Source organism: Pseudochaenichthys georgianus, chromosome 24 (assembly GCF_902827115.2).
Source record: "Pseudochaenichthys georgianus chromosome 24, fPseGeo1.2, whole genome shotgun sequence".
Taxonomy (NCBI): domain Eukaryota; kingdom Metazoa; phylum Chordata; class Actinopteri; order Perciformes; family Channichthyidae; genus Pseudochaenichthys; species Pseudochaenichthys georgianus.
This window is the reverse complement of record NC_047526.1, coordinates 18,690,292-18,704,098: the sequence shown is the minus strand read 5'-3', so window position 1 is coordinate 18,704,098 and position 13,807 is coordinate 18,690,292. Positions and strand designations below refer to the sequence as shown.

At 42.0% G+C, this 13,807-nt stretch overlaps 2 protein-coding genes across 2 annotated transcripts in view; one reads left to right on the top strand and one right to left on the bottom strand.

Annotated features, from left to right (window-relative positions):
* Nucleotides 1-8,752, top strand: part of LOC117440331 (clathrin coat assembly protein AP180-like) — a 28,414-nt gene extending 19,662 nt beyond the window's left edge. The window contains exons 18-24 of the mRNA XM_071201949.1: nt 2,268-2,330; nt 4,459-4,545; nt 5,298-5,359; nt 6,207-6,260; nt 6,405-6,461; nt 6,539-6,650; nt 7,312-8,752. Coding sequence (XP_071058050.1) covers nt 2,268-2,330; nt 4,459-4,545; nt 5,298-5,359; nt 6,207-6,260; nt 6,405-6,461; nt 6,539-6,625 — 410 coding nt within the window. The 3' untranslated portion in view covers nt 6,626-6,650; nt 7,312-8,752. The remainder of the gene's footprint in view (nt 1-2,267; nt 2,331-4,458; nt 4,546-5,297; nt 5,360-6,206; nt 6,261-6,404; nt 6,462-6,538; nt 6,651-7,311) is intronic.
* Nucleotides 8,753-8,843: 91 nt separating this feature from the next.
* Nucleotides 8,844-11,920, bottom strand: LOC117439983 (inactive serine protease 35-like). Its single transcript, XM_034076150.2, has 2 exons — nt 11,763-11,920; nt 8,844-11,201 (listed from the first exon to the last, which is right to left on the bottom strand). Exons 1-2 carry the CDS (start codon nt 11,813-11,815, stop codon nt 9,791-9,793), a joined length of 1,464 nt encoding a protein of 487 aa, XP_033932041.1. The 5' UTR covers nt 11,816-11,920; the 3' UTR covers nt 8,844-9,790.
* Between the last annotated feature and the right edge of the window lie 1,887 nt (nt 11,921-13,807).

The following is a 13,807-nucleotide window of genomic DNA, read 5'->3' as shown; positions in this document are numbered from 1 at the left end:
AAACCCCACTCACTTTTAGTTGGTCAAAAATTATGTTTGATAGTTCCACCACTGGTTTGAGTGCTTTGCCCGTGATGTTTATTGACCCGTTTGTGTCGATGTGTATGTGTGCATTTCTGGTTGATCTCAAGTTTTAATCAGGGTTTCCTTTCAAAGCTTTGTGCAGGGACAGTAGGCGTACAGATTTGCTATTAGTTTCGTTGGGTGTTTGAAAAGAACTGTTGTTGTTACCATGGCAATTGAAGACAATGCTCTTGTCTCTTATCTTTTGGCATCAGAAGATTTGAGTACTTTGTTATGGAGAAGCTTGCCTGTTGTGGTTTTCTTGTAATTGTTTTATCCTATAGGTATGGTTTCGATTTCACAGATTTAGACACTGTAAGCTGTTTAATTGGTTTCGCTTAATTTATTTTCACAGTTGCTATTTTTAGTTGTTTCGACTGACAGCAGGAGTGTGTTGGAGCTCTTCGATCATTCCTCTCCGATTCTTTTCCTCCTTAACTTTCATTTTTAAAGCAGTATTTCCATCATCATCATCATCACATAAAACATGTCTAATCTATGTTGTATTAAAGCCACTGACTAACACCCTCCCTTCCTATTCATGTGTCACATTTCTTCCTCACCCCCCCTCCCAATTCTTCCCCCGAAGACCCCTTTGCTCCCTCGGACAGTGGCACCAACGCAGCATCTTCAGGTCTAGACCTTTTCGGCATGATGACAGTGGACAATAATAATCTGGGTAGCTCGCTGGATGCCTGTTTTAACTCTGTGGTGCCCCAGCCTCCCCCCTCCCCTTCCCCTTCACCGCTCTTCACCTCCACACCCAGCACCATCAGCACCACCGCAACCATTTCAGCTCCAAGCGCCGCCAACCCTGCGACTGACATTTTCAGCGGTAAACATTAGAGATGTGTGTGGTATCGGGTATTAATCCAATGTCTTGTGCTCTTATTGATAACACCCTCCTGATTTCTTTATCCACCATCCTCTTTTATTCTTCTTTGTGGGTTTCATCAGACTAATGTGCACAGATTGAACGTTTTTCAGTTGGCTGTTGTGCGTGAGAGCATCCTCACCATTCTTTCAAGTGTTTGAGCCGCGTTTTAATATTTCTGTCTCTGGGTGCGCAGATCTCTTTGATTCCATGCCAGACACGAGCTTCACCAAAGCAGAGCCCACTACCAGTGTTGACTTGTTTACAGCAGGTACCTTATTGCACCTACTCTTGTGTGCTCTCACTCTCATATCCTGTCTTGCCCTGCCTGTTCTTCAGCTTTGTCCTTGGCTTTGATCAGGGAAGGGGAATGAAAGGAGATGAGATTGCTCTCTTATGGGTCAGCGGGAAGCTATTGAGCTGCCTGAAACATTTACTCAATCACTCTTACCTACTTTCCTATTCCAGCATGTACTGCGTGCACTGCAAATGCAAATGTACATTATAATGACTCATGGTCAATAGCTTGGGTGTATGGTCAATTAGTGTGTGTGTGTGTGTGTGTATGTGTTGTTTGGGCTCTAAACAACATCTCCACCTTGCCCTCCCCAGCGGATTTGTTCAGCTCCCCTGCGCCCATCCTCTCATCCGCACCCCCACCCAAAATTGCTACGGGAGCCATCATGAACCTGTTTGGTGGTGGGTAACTCACATGACTGCAGCCCTGCATTCCCTCTGCCTGCCCTGTCCATGAACGCATCATCAGAGAAGAGGAGTAGAATCTGTGAAACATCAAATGAAACCACTGATATTAGTACTAGGCTTTATAAATGGTCATAAATACTGGGTAGTTAAGTTGTTGCATTTAACTTTTGTAAGGACAACCTTGTGAACTCTGTCTTTGTGTGTTGATCTCGGAAGTATTACAAGCATAGCAAAGATCATGTTGAAATAGTCTAAGGATTTATGGACTGCAAGCACTTGGAACTTTCTGTTTTACTTTCCTCTTTTTTTGCTGGCTTTAATGTCTTGAAAATGCACATGGGTGCTCTACTGCGACTCTCAATGAGTATGGCGTAATGCTGAGATGTGTGTATGTTTGCATATGAGTGAGTGTACATTTTAAAAGACGATGTGTCCTGGTTTATGAAATACACATATTGTGTATTCCGTTCTCTCTAACTCTAAAAACTTTGTTTGACATTACCAGCGTGAAGCCGAAGGCTGACTATTACCCCTTCTTTGCCCTTATGCTGCGATGGGAATGGCTCATGAATCTACTTTGACCTGGAATGCCATGGTTTGGTATATTTTTGGGTTGACTTGCCAGAATCCACAGGAGGAGAAGCCACAGCCGCTGCTCCTGCTGCCCCCAGTGCTGAGCTCATGTCAGGTAAAAAAAGAACTAAAATGATACTCTGCATGCATGTGTGTACAGTGGAGGGCATTCCAAAATGTTGCAAACATTTTGGTAAAGCACTGAGCTGCAGTCATGGATGGATTACCATGTGTGCAATTTTAATCTTCAGTCTAAACTGAATCCTGAATTAATACTAAAGTTCCGCTGCAGTTTTAAACTAGCAGCAGCACCTGAGAGCCCGGCCATGACTGCAGCTATTGTTCATAAGTATGCACATGATTCTATGGAAGCCCACAGGGGACTATATTAAAATGATCAGATAAACCTAAAAATGGAACTGTGCTTCCCCAATAGCATTATAATTTACACATACAGTATATATAACGTGTGATGTGTTATTTGAGTAAAATACAATACTGGCGCATGGGCATTCCATAACTGCCTTCAAATAAAATAGCTTATTGATGATCAACTTCAAAAGGCATACCCCACTATAAAGTGGACAACATATATTCCAATTTGGAAAAAAAGATGCGATATAAACATAATTATTTATATATATAAATGTGATTTTCCATTTTATTCATGCAATATCTAAATCAACATTTATTCATTTGATAAGACTTAAGGTGTCATTCATTCTCTGTAGGCAGTACTAATATTATCCTTTGAATAAAGACCCCTGTGAGCTTCCCTATACCACCTTATTATTATACTTATGACATGTACTTCAGAGCCATTTATGAACATCTTCATTTCAATTGTAAAGAACGCTGTTTGGGCAAAATGGTTGTTTTGTCGACTCACTGTTTCTATTAACTTTGGTAAAGGTTAATGAAACAGTTAGCTGTTTGTTTATCTGCTGACTCAATCTGAACACTGAATCATAATTCATGTAAGAGCTTGTGCATGACAATTTTGAACACTTGTCATTGGCTCAGTATTGAAGGAGAGTCACTGTTAGGTGCTACATATTCAAACATCCATCTATGGTCAAATTACCATCATCGTAGCATCACCTCATTTGCATAGTGCTACCGTGGGCGTTAGTCTCTGGGGGCATTCCTCTGATCTGTGCCACCTTTCACTTTCATACGACTGATATCCCCGGTTACTGTTACCGTGGCAACATGATCTCTGCTCACCTGGTTCCCAGTCATCTCCTGTCCAGTGCCATTGGTCTTAATATTATATAACTGATGGTCTGCAATACAACTGCTTAAGGCTTAACTCTTTCTTTCCCCCTCTCTTTCTATCATTCATGCAATAAACTGTCACTGTCACCCGCTCCTTTAAAACCTCATTGCATTTATTGTTTCTCTCTTCTTCTCGCATCTATGCTTTTTTTTTACTTTCCTCTCTCTTTCTCCTTTCCTCACTCTCTCCCTCTCCATCTGGCTCTTGGGCTGGCTCATTGCTTGCTTCCTGCCATTTGATTGGGTGAGTTTCCTTGCTCTTTAACACGCTAATTTCCCACAGTGCACTGCTGCATTGCAGTGGTGTAAGGCAAAGCTCAGCTGCACTGTCCCTTCCACCACGAGACGCCTGACAGAGTGTGTGCAGTAGCTTCTAGCATTTATCCCAGCTTCATCTTAACTGCAGTGCTTTTGCCCTCTTCATAATGTTTGCAGCAATTACATACAAACAGCAAAGGCCCGAAATATTTATAATTGACCAACAAGCACTGACAATGTATTTTTTACACTGTTCATGTTGTTATGATGGTTATAATGCAGTACTATTGGTTGCACATATGGTCACAAATGATCCTTTATATATATCCTTCATACATTTTGGACTAGGTGTTATAACCTTTGCCCATATTACAAATTAACAAAGTAAAGCAACTGGCCTGATTGATGTCTCCTGACTTTATACAGGTTGCACTAATTGACATCATTATCTTAATTCACAAAATTGTCTATTTTACTTACTGCTCTAGATTTAATTAAATATCTTGTTTTGTGATATTAACGCTCAAGCTCATGCCAATGCTCCTCTCGTCCCACTGTTGTCATGGAGACATATATTGGTTGTCATAGTAATCCCCAGTAGTAAGGAGGGTTGCTAGTGTGAGAATTGCTTGCATGTAAAGACGCTAATATCTCCCCTGCTCTCCCTCCTTGCCTCCTCCTCCTCCTCCCTTCCCTCCTTCCTGTAGTATTTGATGGACTAGGCGATGTAATGAAGCCCACTCTGACCCCTCAAGGGGGGGATGTTGACACCTCCATGGCTAACATGGCAAGTAGTAAGTCGTTGTTTACATAGATATTGATTTTAATACTGTGGTGGAAAACATGCTAATTCGCTCTCTTTGTGAGAGATGAAAAACAAGATTGATGCAACCATGCAATTTATATGCTAGATTTGAAACTTGAAGCTTTTTTTTTTTGCAGAAAGACTATTCACTGCAACTGTGACCAGTACATATAAAGCGTATTAATTAATACATTGTATATTGTTCGTCTAATCAGTACAATAAAGTAAAAAAAAATGACAATTCAGCATTTTATGGCATTTATCTTCTCATCATAAAAGCTAGTAAGGCTATTTCAAACTATGTTATTAATTATAGCGGTGCAACTAATGATGATTTTCATTGTTGATTATTGTGCCAATTTCTTTTTTAATTTACTGTTTGGTCTAACGGATGTTTTGAGAAAGGGAAAAATATCCATCCCAACTTTTCAGTGTGTAAGATAATACTACAAATGTATCCTTTTTTGTCTGTCCAAAACCCAAAGATATTCAGCTTAGCTGAAATCTTGGTATCAGACAGGATGAATACAGCATTTTTTACAACATAACCATTAATTATTACCCAAAAAAATTGTTCAGTCAATCCTTTAGTAGAAACCTTTAGCAGACTATAAGTCACTATCAGTAGCTCCTATTTATTAAAATGAATATTGTAACTCTTTTTTATCCTGTATGGTCATTATAAAGTAAGTAAATGAAAACAGTGATGTTGCAGTACCTCTCTCCCTCTCTCCCTCTCAGATCTCTCAATGGGAACCCCAGCGGCAGCTCAGGTAGCTCCCCCCTGTTGGGGTGCCCCCATGGTAAATGTTGTCTGTGTGTCTCATAGCATGGAGTGGAGCCGCATGGCAGCTCAGTCAGGGCACCAATCACAAGCACTGCCTTCATCTGGCTCTCCAGGTTTCAGGTCCAATCACAGACTCAGGAAACTGAGCAGTGGAAAAAATAAATAAATATTCATTTAAAAAACATATAGCAAACTTTAAGTTACTTGTACATTTAATGTAAGTTACACATCACATGGAATGTATAATAGAGCACACGTGCTGATTGTAAATACTTACAAATATCCAAACTTAAAGCTGAGTCTTTAGCAGATTCCAACATGCAGTTTTGATCAATATAATTCTTATTTGTCGCAAATATCTACTGGAGAGTGATGAAGTGGCAAATATTAGTGCTGAATTAAGAACCTGTTCCTTCGAAACAGCTGATTTTTCTTCTTTTAAGCTTGTATTTTTATAAAACTTGATGGAATTGAGTTTAAATCTGAACTTGCCCCATCTTTGACACATTTGCTGCTTTTGGATATTTCAGTTGTCTTTTGGCAACAACAGAAATGACATTTTCATCAGAAGGCTAAATGCAAAAAGCTTCCTCTCTGCCCCTATAAAAGAAAAATCATTGTGCATGACTAAATTAATGACTATTATCAACGTTTACGTTAAGTTCGGGCCCCAATTGTGTGTTCATTTGTCAAGTTTGGCGTGTCTGTCCACATTCCTTATCATCTGTGTGTGATACTGATATTTCTTTACATAATGTGTAACTTATGTTGACGTCTGTGTATTGTTTTGCAGTGTGTGTGTGTCTTATTATGTAGTGTAGTAACATCCCAACTCGTCCTCTCCCTCCCCTCCACACCTTTAGACCGTACCAATGGGTGTTCCTCCTTTTATGGGGACTCACCCCTGCTACAATATGGTAAGACCACCAGTCCAGTATGGTCTAGTAATGTCTTAGTCTGGACATTACAAGACATTGATGGACAATTAGCCCTTAAGGTGGCCCTCACACCCATCAGATGGCAAATAAAGTTCCTTACCGTCTCTTTTCTTCTCCCATAAGCCCGGGGCACCAGGAGCTACCATGATGTCCATGGCTAGGCCAGGCCCCGGAGCACCGGTAACACACTCACTCTTTAACTCGTTACTGCTGCTCTGACAAAAGAGTTAAAGTGCTAAAAGTAAATGTGTCTGCAGATGTCTCCCGGAGCGGCCCAGAGCCCCAGAAAGCCTGCACCCCCAAGGAACGCTCTGGATGACCTCAACATTAAGGACTTCATGTAGACCGACTGACCTGTAAACCCTCAAGGTATATACACACAGAAAATAGAACACTTCAATGCAAAGAGTTGAAATGTATTTGTTTAGCTTATTATGTCAAGCAAAGGGTATGAAGCAGAATCTGCTGTTGCACAACATGAGCCACATGGGAGTATTGATGTAACGCTATCACCTATCCTTTATTGTCAGTTTTTATAGTATTCCTAACAGCAACTACAGGTAACTTATTACATATATTTCCGAATAACATAATACCTGATAGAAAATCAAGTTAAAATGCCATGATATGGTCTTTAATATCTATTGTAATAGTGTAAATATATATATTTTTTCTTTTTCGGTCAGCATTCAAAATTAGCAGAATTAAAAACAGCTTTGCAAAAAATGCTCTGAAAAGAAAAGAAGAGTTTCATATACAGTGCAAATAAGCTAATAGAGATAGACGGTCTAGCATTTTTTATTTAGATGAGACTAGTTTGTCTTCTATCTCTTGCAAGTCCCCAAACTTAATGGATTGCATGTACATGATACAAATGCCAAAAACCACTCTTCTGCCAGTCAGAAAACATTTCCAGTCAACACATTTCTGAATCTCCTTCTTTGTCTCTCTCAGCCTAATTAGACTTCACCAATGTCTATTGAGAGTACTTGTTTTAATTAAGTCTAATTGTTCTCTCCCTCCTCTGTAGGGTTGTCATTGTGTCTGGAGCTCTGTGGATGTGGATGTCTGCACTCCCCCCACTGCCTTCCCCTCCATCATGCCCCAGCCCCTTCAGCCAACCAGCCATTCCATCTACGATCTTTGCCCTCTGACCTCCTACCAGCCGCGACCCCTATAAAAAAAAAACCCTGCCCTTCTTATCTCATGTCGTAGCACAACTGTGAATGTGAACCCTAGATACAGACAAACAAAACTCTGTTTATGTGTGTGTGGGTGTGTGTGTAATTTAGTGTTAACCTTTACTTAATATACTATGGAAAAATGAACAAAAAAATAATAAATGTGTATTTAGATTCATTATGGATTTCCGCGTAGCAGCTGACTTGGAAGGGTGGATAAATGTTGGTTTCTTTGCGCATCTCCCAGACGAGGACTGTGTTGTTAAATGTGGACTGTGTTCGGTGTGTGTAACTTCACTGGCCAATCCCCACTCCCACTCCTCTATCCCTGTCGTCCAAACTAATACTGAGCTATGTTTATGTCATTAAAAACTTGGTTGTACCTATATCTGCTTGGCCATCCATCCGCCCACCCGTCTACTTTTTTGGAGAACAATTGTACCTGAAAACAACTGGCACTGCAAATCTGGATTTATCATCGAACACATGGAATTGTGTTCATTCTTTTTTTTTTTTCATTTTTCATTGTCATTAACATGCAACAATGTGTGAACTCTGTTAAAATTGACATATGCATTTGAGAATATTTTAAATGATAGATTACACATATTTTCTTTAATCTTTATTTTGAGAGAACAAAATGTATCATATTTTTAGTTATGTCAAATTATAAGTTTGAAAATAATGCAAGTAGACAAACATTTCCCCACCTTTGTATATACCTCTCAAGCTGTAATCAGAGGCAGTATCAGTGGAAACTTTGGCTCGAGTGTTTACTGTTGCGCCATCAGCTGGTGTGGAGTGGTACTGCATCCTGATTCTCAGAAAACAATTTAGCTTGTCTGTCTCCTAAAAGATGACTTAAAGTTAAGGTGGAACTCAAAGGGAAAAGTAAACATTTGTGTATGTGATTGGGATGTGGCCTCGGTTCTCTTTGAGTGAGGCAGCAGCGGTCGGTACATTTGATGGTGCACTGGAAGTCTTGACGACTCTCACTGTAAAGCACTCAAGTATTTGCTTGATGTTCTGTGTGTTGTTTATTTCCAAAAGTGACTGTATCTTAATCCATTGTGGCATTAACAAAGTGTTGACAGAAAAACAAAGATGACTATGACACGTAAAAAAATACAAAAATAATGTGGATAAATAACGTTTGCTAAGTATTCAAATGAAGGCTGTGTTGTTTATTGGGGGGGTTATTATGGATGGCATCGTTCTTTTTCCCTCACCCCCACCTGCATGTGAGTCCAAATGAGATGCAATAAAAGACAAATACATTGATCCAAATTACCCTCACGGCTCATCACTTATGTCTTAACATTTTTATTTATTGGCATGCATAATTTTTTTTGCACGACAAAATGTGTTTAAGGCATGAAAATGTATGTTCAAAAAGGAGAAAAATACAACACAATATATTTTAAACGGGTAAAATGAGCACAACAGGTTGTACCTGTATGATTCTATACTCTATACAAAAGTAAACTCATCTCTTTCGACTCCACTTCGAGCAATACAATGAAAAAAAAGCAAAAAAAAAACTAAGCATTTATATACTAACTAAGCACTTACATACTAACAAAGCACTTATAACATATAGTGTTATATATAAAGGACTGGCTTATCTAAAGCCACTTGAGTAGCACTTGAAATGTTTTGGCTCTATGAAACCTGATGTACTTAATATGATTCTGTTTTCTTCAAGTTTGTATCTTCTTGGTCTAATGCACTTATTGTTTGTAAGTCGTTTTGGATAAAAGCGTCAGCTAAATGTTATGTAATGTAATAAGTTATAGGTGTTGCTGAGAAAGACAGACACATGTAGGGTTAAGAAAATTGAGAGTTAACAATGACATTTTCACTCATTCGCAAGACTTCCCCGAGTCTCCAAATGAACTACTGATTAGTGATTAGGGCTGATTAGTCCACATATCCAAAACCACGTGAACTCAACAGATGATTATCATTTAAAATGGCTACTTCGTAAACTAATTTAAGAACAGCACATATTAAAATTGTCATTATAGCTGTTCACAACACATTTGCTAAAAGCATTTTTGCATCTTACAATATATAAACGATATTGAAGCATATAACACAATAATGAAAGGTCGGCTGCATGGAATTCTGCATGAGGCTATAATGCAGCCATGACACATAACCTATAGAGGCCTGCTACTGGTTTTTAAGTACTTGAGGAAGGGCATGATTTTATTTTTTATTGGCCCTTCAGTTTTTGTTTTAAGATTTACACTTTAATAAAAGATACTTTTAAAGTGCTTTTATACACACCAGCCCAGGTCATTAAGTCTCTATTGTATCGCTTGGTCAAATATCTTTACAGCGTCTTGGATCTCCATGGATCCAGTGACAGATCTGGGCATATTTGGGTGGCGTAATCCTTACTGCAACATTAAAGTCCCTCTGCTCACCTCCTTCTACCTCCACCCACTGATGGCCTGAAAACACCCCAATCACTCTTCGCTGCCACTTCCCTTTCCCGCCTTTCTCTCCCACTTCCTCTCTCAGACGGATGTAAACGCCTGCACCTGTGGCGCCCGGCTGCGCGTCACAGTGCTGGTACATTAAATCGAGAGACTGGTTTACCACCGAACAAAACCGGTACACCACCTTCTCGTTTCCACGTCCGTCCAGCAGGCTTTTGTCAGCGTCATAGCCTGAAAAGTGGATTCGTGCCAGGGGGGTAGCGGAGGGCGCCACTCCCAGCTTCATATACTTCAGTTTGAGGGGTCGTCTCAGCTCCAAGAGAGCGTAGTCGTAGTCAGGGGACACGGAGCTGGTTAAGCTCTTGGTTTGGATCCACCCTTGAGGGATTCTGGTTTGTTTAACTCGTGTCCAACGGAAGACAGGCTGCTTCATGGGACCAGAACTACGTCGTATACGTTCCCTCCGTTTCCCTGCTCCTACTATAATCCCATGATCAGCTACACCCTCCTTACCATCTTTTCTTCCCCTGAGCCTACTTCCTTTTACTCCCTTTTGCCATACATCTCCATCTATACTATTCCGCTCCTCATCCTCCTCCATTATCTGCTCCTCACCTTTCACCCCGTCTTGATTCACACCACCTCTCTGCCGCCCGCTTTGCCTCCCAGGCCCTCTTCTTCTTTTAGTCTTAAGCTGCAACACTCCTACTCTCAGCCTTCTGGCACTCTCTAGGTAGTCCCTCCCGTCATGGATGCAGTGTGCTGCTGTCAGCACGTGTTTCGGGGATATTAGGACTCCAGAGCAGTCTGTGGAGAGGCGCACAGCAGTGGAGAAAGGATAGTTGGTGATGAAATGCGAGTCAGAGATCACAAAGCGTCCATCTGCTCCGTAAATCTCCCGTTTCCTACGGGTGGGAGCAGGGGAGTGGGCCGGTTGTCCTGTAGATGTCTGATTGAAACCATGCAAGATGATATCTGTATGTGTGCGAGTGCCATCCTCATTCATTGTTTCATATCCCAGAATCCTCTCCTGCTCAGTTTGGTTCATAGATGGTAGGTGGCTTTGACACTCTATTCCACAGTATGTTTTTGTCCCTTCATTCTCCTCATCCTCCTCCTGTCCTCTGAACAAAGGCACGTGTAAAGGCTGTGTGTGTGTGTCCAGCAGCAGCGGCAGGTTGTGTGTGGTCCACCTGTTTGCCTCGCTGCTCTCTTCTTTACCAAAAACTGCAGACACTGTCAGGGCTGCTGCACAGAGCAGCAGACACATGAAGCGATTGAGTCCCATCCCACTGAGAAGAAACAGAGACCGGGATAGCAAATCAAAGGTGTTAGAGAGATATACCATGGGTCATAACTTCTTTATCTTTTTCTAATGATATCAAGCAAATAGAAAATGCATGTTCATGTTCCCATAGCTCATTCTAGCATTGATGTTGGTTAAGCTATATATTATATGGCCGGCAGAGGGTGCACAAGCTCAATTTTTAAACAATAAAACGCTGAGCAGCTAAATGTAGTGTAATATTTTACCTTACCATGAGGTAAAGCATGAACTACTACAACACATCGATTAGGAATACAGCCGATAGTATCATATTTACATGAAATATTCATTTAGAGTGACACAAAGGACTTTTTTGACATTACTATTAACTATTTCTAAGGTAATAAAGTACTATGGTCTGGTTATAAGTTATATTAAAAGTTATGTATAGAAAATACGTAAGCCAGTCTCAAACCCATGGTAATAAAGAACGAGTACTGGTAAAAATACAGAATACATAGGTTTTTGCAAACAATATTAAGAGGAGAGATTGTCAAGAAATACAAACGTCTCAACCCTTTCCTACCTGCAAACCTGGAAAAATATCCCAAAACTTCCAGTAAATGTTATTTTTCTCATCAATAAAAAATCCTCTCCATCCAAACAGCTTCCAGCAGACTGGCTTCCATCATGTAATGGGCAACTGGAGCAAATGGAGAAGCTGTGTGTAAGGTCCTCAGAGAAATTGACATCCCACACTGATGCAGAAAAAAAAAACAGGCAGAAAAGGGGGAGTCAGCCATAAGGGGGCCCATGAATGAAGTTCTGGATCATGTGATGACATTAGATATCGGGTCAATAGTGGAGTCATGGGAAGAGAATTTGAGGTATTTCTCTCAGATTTCGCAAATATTTTGTTTACGTCAAAGATACCCACAGAACAGTTTTGTTTTCAATAGAACCTTTTTTTTTTAAATGTTAACCTATTTACACAGAGAGTTACCAAGAAAACATTGCCTTTTAGCATTTACCCAGTGCTTTTGTGGTCAGACATGTAAGTTGTATAGTTATGTTTACACACTCACACACACACACACACGCCACTCTGAGCGGTCATGGCCGTCCTCGGGCTCAAGAGAAGCCATACAGGCGCTACATGAATGAGCCATTATGTAGGTAGCCAGATGCAACGTAACCGGGAGCGGGTGCGAGAACACAGCCTTCACCTAGCTCAGGGATGGGCAAATGGCAGCCCATCCCTTGTTTTGTTTTACTTGGAGTACTGATACCGTCCACTAGTTACTTCGCGAGCTGCGTAGATGATCTCAAATACCGCACAATGATCTGTGACGCATTTGTGTGTATTGTGTTTGTTTCCCGGGGAAACCCTCACAAGAAACACCGGCTGTTGTTATGCCTGCTGTGACGTTAAGTTGCCTCATGTAATTATGCCTTGTTGTGCACCGACAGAAATTCTAGAGAGGTTCATTTTTATGTTTGTTTTGTCACTCACCATTTACCTCTCATTCCAGGCTTCTGATTGTCCACCCCTTGTGTGTCTAATCCCATTCCATGTGTGCAGCACTGACAGATTTAATCCACGCCCACCTATGACGTGGGACCCACCTCCGGCCTCACTTCCGTATAAATAGGAAGAAGGCCCGTCCAACTGCTCCCATTTTTCTTCAGCACTCCGTTGCAGAAGCACTGTACAGGCACAAGCTCTTTTCAGAGCTGTTTACTAGAAAGCAAACATTTACCCCTGGCCCCATTCTCCCTCTCCTCCGGACGGGGGAGACAGGGCAGGGCTCGGGGTTAGCCGACATATGAATTACGACCGGCTGTGGCTGGCTCGCTCCAGGGAGGAAGCGGCTTTGCACAGACGATACAGGTGAGTCCTGCCGGGGATTGGAGCACGCAAACGCGGCTCTCAATCCCCAGGTGTCGTGCACTCATTGTGTCCATCTTCCTCTGGCCCACAAACAGCAGAGAGCGAACGCTCTCGCGGCTGCGGCCGGGGATGATTGGCCAAGCCCTTGATTATTGGATCCGAGTGGCGGGCAGCAGTCAGGCGACTCCTTCCCCTCCATTCACGGATCACTATGTGGTTCCCCCGGCCCCATCCTCCCTCTCCTCCGGACGGGGGAGACAGGGCGGGGCCCGGTGTCTCGGCTGCCGGGCTGACACTATCCGCCATCTCGGCTCTGTCGTATAGGCGGTATTCTCCAGGAACTCCCGGAGATCATCGGAAAGGCAGCCGCCTAAGGAGATCTCCCCGTTCCCCCGGTTCAGGAGAGCTCTCCTCCGGATGACATAAGCGGTTGCCTCATAGCCTGTCGGTTATTAGGCAACAGGGCTCGCGGCACAAACCGGCTGTCTTTAAAACCTGGCGGTTGATTAGACAGCACGGACTTGTTTCCGATGTCACAGATATGCCTCCACACACATTTCATTCCTCAAGCGGGTTTGAGCGTGAACGCGCCTCAATGTCCGGTTTACGAGCCTTCTCCTAAACGGAGACATGATGAGAGCCGCTGTGCAATACAGCGTGTGGAGGTGCAAGAGCCGATTGTAACCTGTCAGTCAGCAGGCAGCAGGGCTCGTGGCGCAAGCCAGCTGTATTTAACCAGG

Bases quoted from the DNA above. Each gene is read 5' to 3' on its own strand.
- LOC117439983 (XM_034076150.2), bottom strand. From the start codon at position 11,815: ATGAGAAAAATAACATTTACTGGAAGTTTTGGGATATTTTTCCAGGTT. The intron at 11,202-11,762 runs GTAGGAAAGGGT...GTTTCTTCTCAG, and splicing joins ATATTTTTCCAGGTTTGCAG to TGGGATGGGACTCAATCGCT.